This window comes from Apodemus sylvaticus, chromosome 2, assembly GCF_947179515.1.
Source record: "Apodemus sylvaticus chromosome 2, mApoSyl1.1, whole genome shotgun sequence".
NCBI lineage: Eukaryota > Metazoa > Chordata > Mammalia > Rodentia > Muridae > Apodemus > Apodemus sylvaticus.
In genome coordinates, this window is record NC_067473.1 from 180,547,956 (window position 1) to 180,557,147 (window position 9,192).

At 44.4% G+C, this 9,192-nt stretch overlaps 1 protein-coding gene across 1 annotated transcript; it reads left to right on the forward strand.

The window, feature by feature from the left end:
- The first annotated feature begins 2,837 nt into the window (after positions 1-2,837).
- On the forward strand, positions 2,838-8,947 carry Spx (spexin hormone). The gene is made up of 6 exons (XM_052172932.1): positions 2,838-2,843; positions 3,191-3,271; positions 3,383-3,434; positions 4,130-4,192; positions 5,883-5,972; positions 8,889-8,947. The coding sequence occupies exons 1-6, from the start codon at positions 2,838-2,840 to the stop codon at positions 8,945-8,947; spliced, it is 351 nt and encodes a 116-aa protein (XP_052028892.1).
- The last annotated feature ends 245 nt before the right edge of the window (positions 8,948-9,192 follow it).

The window sequence follows — 9,192 nt, forward strand, 5'->3', positions numbered from 1 at the left end:
GCAATTTTATAAAGAACTCTTTTGTCTATGGAGGTTTAAAAAGGCTGAGAGTAAAAATAAAGTGTGGCTTTGTGGGCTCTGCTCCATCCACCAAGTGTGTGTGTGTGTGTGTGTGTGTGTGTGTGTGTGTGTAATGTACATATGTATATGTGTCTATCTGCCTACATGTATGTGCTCCAGAGAGCAAAGGGAAATGCTCTATGATGTGCATGGGCCAGTCCATTCGCTTCATCACGACTGTACTCACTTAGTATCTGTCTTGGAAATCTGCTCACAGAGCTAAGAAATGGCATAAGCACTTGTGAAACAGATGAAACAGGTTGGTCAGGCCCAACCAGTGTGTGTGTGTGTGTGTGTGTGTGTGTGTGTGTGTAGGGTGTGTGACTGACTATCTTCTTTTAGTCCTTTTCTTTCTCTCTGGCTCTCAAAGACTTAATGAACTCTGAATCTCCTGCCTGGTGAGGAAGGGCCCTGAGCGACAAAGAAAAGAGCTCAAGTAACTAAGTTCTTCTTCTTAATCCTCTGCTGCTATCAGGAGTTAGATTGTGGCTCCAGAATAGCAAAGAGTTAAAGAAAGAGTTAAATTGCCAGAAACCAGTGACTTCTGGATCCAAAATAGCAAAGAGTTAAAGAAAGAGTGAAATTGCCAAAAGTAAGCAACTTTAGGCCCTGATTACCATTGTCATTGCCAATTCCATACTCCCTTTTGCTGCCTTCCTCTGGAATTGGATCCTTGGCTAGCCTCTGGCAGTTGTCAACAATGACAAATAACAAACCTAACTAATCTAAACAAAAAGACACACAGGGGAGGTCATCACACACACCCCAGCACTGATTCTACCAACAACATTGCCAGCATTGCTCTAGAAACTAGATCTGTCTGCAGCCATGCTGTCCCAGGGGCTCTGTCTGCACTAGCTGAAGACTGCATCAAACACATTACACACTAAGGAAGCCTGGGAGGTGTAGCAATCTACAAAGTAGGAAGACATTTGTTGTCTGCACAAAAGAAGAAAGCTCCACCACTCAATAACATCGAAATTCCTCAAATCACAGCTTAGACTACCCAGATTCATCATATCATCTCAAAACGTGGCATTTTGCCGGCTGTCAATGTTTTGATTTCCTCATATTTTATTTGAAATTTGACCCACTCCAATTTTGCTTCTAACTTCAGACAGCAACATACTTCCAAATCCATTGGCTGTTGCCTCACATCTTATGTGGGCACACACACACATACACACATACACAGCACCATGTGTGAAGTTAAAAGACAATTTACAAGAATCAGTCTTCTCCTTTGACCATGTAAGTCCCAGGTACAAAATTCAAGCTATTATTTAGGCTTGGCAGCAAGCACCTTCCCCCCTGGGCCAGGCCACCAGCCCCTTGGGCTCTCAACATCACTGACTGCCTTGAGAGGAGGCCCTGAGATGATTGCTTTGTTTCTGACGGCTCTGCCATTCATCACCTCTTTCCTGGACCTTTACCTGTGTGGCTTCTGCGTGCTCGCTTCATAGCTCTGCCCATTCCTCCTGGGACTGCTTTGTTCATGCCCAATCTTGCCCCACTTTAAGTTCTTAGAATTCTTTCATTTCTTACAGCGGGTCACTTCGTTGTTTAGAAAGGGAGAGGCTAAACTAATGACCTCTTTGCTGGGCTCCTAAGTCTGGCATTTCCAGTCACCTAGCTTACATTTCTACCTGCTTGTCAAATATACATTTTTTATATTTCTGTGCGTTTATGATGTGGTTTCTTAGGAAGTCCCTGTGGTTCCTCCAAACTGTTTCAGTTACCCATGCTTGAACCAAACTCTAAGCAACATCCTTGGCTGACTTATTTTCTCCCACCTATTCTCATGTCTGCTTTACCTGCTAGTCCTGTATTTTCCACATCCAAAGTCATTTCTGTCTCTCCATTCCTCCCTATCCCTGGTCCAGCCTTCCACCACAACCTTTTGCTTGAGACCATTTTTATATGCCCTAGCCAGTTCCAAATACCCTTCCTTGTGATGCCCCACCCCCACCCCACACAGGGTTGCTGCCTTCCTCTGCTTCAGATAAAGCAAGCTATTTGCTGTCTTTCTGTTTTCTGCATGAGTGTAAGTGTGTGTGTGTATCTGTCTCTCTGTCAGTCTGTCAGTCTGTTTGTCTGGCTGTCTATCTGTAATGTATAACTGGAATACTAATTCCAAATTCCCTGGAATCTTCGTTCTCAGATATCTATGACTTTCACTCTTTCTGGGATAAGCCAGCACTGCCCTGTCATGTCATCTTGGCTGCCTTCTCTTACTAAGGGAAGCATGGTGCTTTAAGAGAGCCCCTCCCCCACAACTGAAAGATTAGCTTGAGACCAAAGGGTGAGAGGTAGACATTCAACACATATTTGTTAAATCACTGACTAGATGGACACTTGAATGAATGAGTGACTGCTGTCAAGTTCCTCTGAGACTCCCTAACCTTTTCGTGTTCACAGGGGTGATTCATCTCCACCCACAGTTATGTTTGTCTCATTCATAATGGTAAGATGCATTGGGCAACTAACAGGAAAAACAAAGGTGACGGCACTGATACAGTCAGAATATCTGGCTGTGTGGGGTCAGTTCCCAAACAAATGATATCCGCTCATCAATCATTGTCCTTTTTCTGCCAATTAGACCTCCCCAGAGGAGTCATCAGAGCAGCTCTGTTCTGAAGATTGACAAGCTATCCCTCTGGTCTCCTTTCCCCTGTGCAGACTCAAACACCAGGAGTTTTTAAAGCCCCGGGTTGTAATAGGATTAGAAGACTGGAAGGTAGGGCGAGAGATTGCGGGGCTCTGGACAGGGTCGGAACATGAAGGTAAGAAGCAGATGTGCGCGTCTGATGTCTTTCCAGCTGTTCTATAAATTGTCCGCCTTTCTATCTAGGTTATATGTACTGAGCATTGTAGTGCCTGGACATTTGAAGAATAGTGCCTTTAAATAGTGCAATCTGATTTTGCTGAATAGAAGAACTTATCCACCAATTCTTTATTTGGGTGAAGTTATGAAAATCACATCTTTCTAGTTTTTAAAATTACTCTTTATGGATTAAGTAGAATGTGGCATCATACACAGAAGTAGGGGGCCTGCTGTCCTGTCTAAAGAGAAAGAAAAAAATGCAGCCACACTCTGATGGACTCTGTGTTTGGTTGATGTGTCTTGTAGGGCCTCAACATCCTGGCAGTGACAGCCTTGGCCCTTCTCCTGGTGCTGTCCGTTCTGCAAACCTCCAGCGGTGCTCCACAGGTAATGAAGAGAACACAGCCCTGGCTTCAGACTATGTGCCCTCTGTTTTTCTTTTTCCACCCGCTGCCCTGTTATAACTACTCTTCTCTCCTCCCTGTGCTGCTGAGACAGTCTGAGAAGAGGAACTGGACTCCCCAAGCTATGCTCTATCTGAAGGGCGCACGTGAGTTCCAAATGCTTTATTCTCTTCACCGAGGGTGAAGGGAGACATCCGGGGAATCCTGGAGGCCACAGAGCCAAGAGACTGGGGCGACAGGGTCAGAGCTGGATCCAGTAAATGATTAGGATCTCAGACAACCTAGAAATGGTAGGCGAGGGCAGGTGGGACAGACAAAGATACTCTGATGGCTAGAAACCCTCCACCAGAGAGGTGTTTGGTGTCACCACTTTAGCACTCTCAAAGCTGAGGCAGGAGAACTGCTGTGAGTGGAGAGCTAGCTTGGGCTACATAGTGGGTTCCCGGTCAAACTAAGATCCTGTCAGGGAAAGAAGGTAGAAGGAGGAGGAAGGGAAGAACGAAGAGCAGGAGAAGGATTCAAGAAGTGGGGAGGGAGGAAAGGGGAAGGAAAAAGTGGGGGAAAGAAGGAAGGAGAGGCAGAGAAAGAGAGTGAGGGAATGGAGGAAAGCTGGTTGGTTAAATGTAGAGAACTAATGTTTGTTTGTGCAAACAAGGTGTCCGAGGCTGGAGAGGCATAGAATGGTCTTGACAAAAGTAAGGGAGGGAGGGCAGGGGCAGAAGGAAGGAAAGGGACAGGCATGCCTACGCTGGGGCTGCCCTCAGAATAGAGGTCTCTAGCTGGCGGGAACTGCGGTCTCTCTGGTCCTTGGGTCTAGCCTCAACAGCGTCTCCCTGCGCAGAGGGCCACCGCTTCATCTCTGACCAGAGCCGCAGGAAGGAGCTTGCAGACCGGCCGCCTCCAGGTGAGTGAGCGCTGCGCCCGCCGCTGTGGAGCTCCACCTACCCTGTCCCCTAGCTGGGCGGCTGGCTGGCAGCTTCTGCCGCACAGACACAGGCAGAAAGAAGCCCCGCTCGGTTATTGATGGAAAGAGCCTTGCTCTTTCTCCTCTTAAATAGCAATTACCATTAAAAAAAATTACCTAGACATTTCAAGTGCGTCTCTCTCCTAAATTATTAGAAACAATAGATATTAGAATGGCTACTCCAAAAAAAAAAAATATTAGAAACAGCTACCAAAGGTTTTAAACCAAACACAATAAAATAAAAGCTATGAATGAATGATTGAGCCAGGTATGAATGACTAAGGAAGGGGAGGATCAGTTTTCTTTCAGGACAAGCTCTGGATAAGCTATCCAATCTCAAGTCGACAGCCAGAAATAGTTGTGGAGGATGGGAGAAAAGGAAGGAGGAAAGGAGGGAGGGAGGGAGGAAGGGAGGGAGGGAGGGTGGGAGGGAGGGAGGGAGGGAGGAAAAAGCCATGAATTACAGAGGAGTTGGACATAGGAAGCGTTGGACAAGAGGGAAGGTGGAAATTATGCAAACAGTACTCATCATGTATGAAATTCTCAAAAAAATTAAATTAAGAAATCGGTCCAGGAACGTTTTGTTTTCTTGATGAACTTCACGTCATTGCAGTTTAAAAATAAAAATTAATCTTGGCAAAATTTAGTATACAAATACCAAGAATAACAGCTGTACTTACTTGGAGAGAGATTGAGCACTGCTCAGCATTCCCATAGCAGAAGCTTTCAGCTCTCCTCTCCATTCCTGGGGTTGCAGTGTGATTGGTCTAATGTTTTAGGGTAAAATATGTTTCTTCTCTTGTTGCTACTTCTGATTAAAATTCACCGTCTGTGCTAGATCAGGACCACACCATCTGTCAACTTCAATTCGAAACAGGCTGCAGCAGCTTTTCCCTGTAATGCAATGAACATATAATTCAATAAAAGTGAAATAACTCTGACTAGTTAGCCAGTGTATCTCCATTCAAACCGTGACCAAGAATGTCAATGTTTATCCCAAATTGATTTGGGAGGAGAAAGTAGGGAGATCCGGCTCCAGTGAGATATTTTGGCCAAGACAACCTTCTTTAAGCTATGAGAAGGAAGATGCACCCCCTTCTAAACCCTGAAGGGAGAAAGCGGTTGTGGCCTCTAAAAGAAAGACCATTATTTGTCTTCCTTCTAAGACATACTCCCTAGCATCCATCCTCTGGTGTGTAAGCAAATGGACGATTACTGTGGTGCCAGCAAGATTGGTCATCAGGCAAAGGCACCTGCCACCAAACCCTTAGATTCAATCCATAGGACTCACATATGGAAGGAGAGCGCTCTCTCTCTCTCTCTCTCTCTCTCTCTCTCTCTCTCTCTCTCTCTCTCTCTCTTTCACACACACACACACACACACACTGGAATGTAGTAAATAAAATGCAATATAAATGTTTAATTAACTTTTTAAAAATCAGTACACAGTACACTGTGCCTCACAGAGTTTTTTCTAGCCTCATGCGGCAGAGTAAGATTCATGTACGTGAATGTTTAGTTGACACAAGTATTTGAATGCCAATCTATTTACAATGTCAATCAACAGGACCGTGTAAATGCTTCTTCGTTTATATGAATATTAAGGCTGAGCACATTTCTGTTTCTCCAGAAAGACGAAACCCAAATCTTCAACTGCTGACTCTCCCAGAGGCTGCAGCCCTGTTTCTGGCTTCGTTGGAAAAACCACAAAAAGGTGCAGGTGCGGCAGCTTCTCTGTATTCTGGGTTGAGGATCTTTGCAAACCGACTTCTCCCTCCACAAACCCACAGAAATACTTATTCAATAAAGGCCAGTGTACCTCCCAGTAAAATGGGTCCCAAGAGTACAAAAACACTACCTTGTTGAGAGAGGGGAATTGTATATGAATTTCATGAACCACAGCCTATGTTAGTAATGTTTGTTTGTTTGTTTGTTTGTTTGTTTGTTTGTTTGGAATATAATGCCTATATATCCCAGGCTGGCTTCAAATTCCCTATGTAGCAAAGGATGGCCTTGAACATCTTATTGTCTTGCCTCTACCAAATAGGACATTTAAAACTGAAAGAGCTCCTATCTGCTTTGTTGTTTTATAATTAAGAACACTAAAGCCAAAAATATGAAATAATCAAAGTCCAACTGCTCATCATTCAAAATTAAACCAAATGAAACTTCTGATTGCCAATCTTTTTTTCCTTTCCTACACAGCAGTAGATATGGTTCACCCTGACAGGAACAGCTTTGCCTACAGGCCTAGGTTGTTTTCACCTTTCTGTCTTGAACTTCTTTTATTTTTTTCTTTTTCTTTCTTTCTTTCTTTCTTTCTTTCTTTCTTTCTTTCTTTCTTTCTTTCTTTCTTTCTTTCTTTCTTTCTTTCTTTCTTCTTTCTTTCCGAGACAGGGTTTCTCTGTGTAGCCCTGGCTGTCCTAGAACTCACTCTGTAGACCAGGCTGGCCTCGAACTCAGAAATCCGCCTGCCTCTGCCTCCCAAGTGCTGGGATTAAAGGCGTGTGCCACCACTGCCAGGCTGTCAAATGTCTTCTAAGCCAGGAATGGATGTAATCTTCAAACAGCTGCTCTGTCCCTGTGGTCTAGAAGTACCAGGAGAGTTGAGGCATCTTGGCCATGAACCAGCTGGGTCTTTGAAGCTTCGTAGACCTCAGTGTAAATCCATGCCACACTGGGTGGAGATGTCCAGGGATAAGTTTTGAGTCTGTCCTCTCCTTCCAGATGGTTCCAGGGACTGCAATCGGGTGGTCAGGCTTGAGAGCAGGTGCCCTTCCCTGCTGTGCCATCTCACCGGCTCTAGTGATTGACATGTTCTGGGTAGCTTGTCTCCGGAGATGAGCTAAAGAAACAAAGTTTTATTAACCTAAATAAACAGAGGAGTTTTGGGTCCCTATATCATATGTCAATCATTCTCTCTAATATTTTCATTGCAGAATGTCTAGGTGTCATCTGGATGTCTCTTTCATCATAGACAAATTCCAATGGAGTTTGTCCTGGGATGTTGTGCTGTTCCATCTCTACCCCTTATGTGTGCATGCGTCTGCTTATCAACCCATGTGCCCATCCATATTTTCTTTCCCTTTAGAGAGAAGTACATTATTTAATAACTATTTTGCAAATGATGTGAGCAATTGGGAGTAGGTCAGGATTCAAATTATTTTGTGAGTGATTGAGGGAACGTTGCTGTATCTAGAAGACAATCATTGGGAAATTAAAGTCTACTGCATGCATGTCGGATCAGCCCCTCCTCTCCCCCCTTCACGTTTCATGTTTTGTACTTTATATTTAGGATCCTGTGATCTTTGTACTATCTAATCTTTATGAGATGCATTAGGCTTAACATCTTTTTTTATTTTTTATTGAATATATTATTTATTTACTTTTCATATGCTAAAACCCTTCCCAATTTGCCTCCTCCCCACCCTCTGCCTCCAAGTGCATGACCCTCCACCTGACCCATTCCCACCTCCCCGCCTCAATTTCTCTTTGTTTGGGCATCTATTGATCCTTCACAGGACCAAGGATCTCTCCTCCCACTGATGCCTAACAAGGCATTCCTCTGCCACACTTTTGGCTGGAACCATGTACCCCTTGGTTGATGGTTTAATCCTGGATGTCCTTGGGTGTCTGGGTGGCCGACATCATTGTTCTTCCTATGGGGCTGTAAACCCCTTCAGCTCCTCCAGTCCACCCTCCAACTTGTCCATTGGGGACCCCATGCCCAGTCCAATGATTGGCTGCTAGCATCTGCCTATGTGTAAAGGCCTGACATCTTTGTATTCTCATCCATTCTCATCTCATCTCAGTGTGTTTGCCTTTGGTCTCAATGCTTACCCAGAAGAAATTACCTTGATAAAGGAATATCTTCAAGTGTGTTTCCATGTCATCTTTCCCATGAGGGAGCTATATTATCAGGAAACATGAAGCACATCATTTTGATGCAAGTGAATGGTTATGATGTCAGGTTTTTAGACCAGAGGCATGTTAATCTTTATCCTTCTGCCAAACTTGCCACATCACACTTATTGTAGAGATTTGGATGTTGGGAGCTAGAATGTAGCTCAGTTGGTAGAGTGTTCACCCAGCAAGCACAAGGCCTAGGGATCAATCCTTTGCACTACATAAAGAAGCATGGTAGTGAATGTCCTAGGACCTGGACCTAGGACCTAGTGATCCCAGGACCTGAGAAGTGGAAGCAGGAAGATTAGAAGTTTAGCCGGGCGGTGGTGGCGCATGCCTGTAATCCCAGCACTCTGGGAGGCAGAGGCAGGCGGATTTCTGAGTTCGAGGCCAGCCTGGTCTGCAGAGTGAGTTCCAGGACAGCCAGGGCTATACAGAGAAACCCTGTCTCAATAAATAAATAAATAAATAAATAAATAAATAAATAAATAAATGTTTATGTACATCCTCAGTTACATACATACTGGATAAAAAATGTGAATAGTCAGCCAAGTCCCAATGTGAGGGGACAAATTTCAAAGCCAAACAAATCAGGCCCATATTTGCAAAATAGTTGTTGGTAGCATTGACCATGACTGAGAAATAAAATGTCTATTTCCTGAGGTTCTATTCCTCTCTCTAAAGACAAGACTGTGTGTTCACTCTAAGATGTTTTCTTTCTTTCTTACAGATAAAGGAGGGAATTTTGATAAAAGTGAACTCCTGGAAGACAGACTCTTGAACTGGTGAAAACGCACCAGGATGCCTTCAAGTGTAGTTACGACAAAAACCGGAACCACATGAGGGGCCCGAGCACCGTTCCTCCCACCTGAGACACCCACACCTCTAGGTTTAGCCTGGGAATGCTTGGCTGGAGCACCATTGTGTTCTACTGCTTTGGCTTGACATCACCCATGTCTTATGTAGGCGTGGATTTTATAGGGCCTTTCAAGCGGAGAACTCAGAAGTGTTCTTTCTTCTCCCTACAGCCAGGC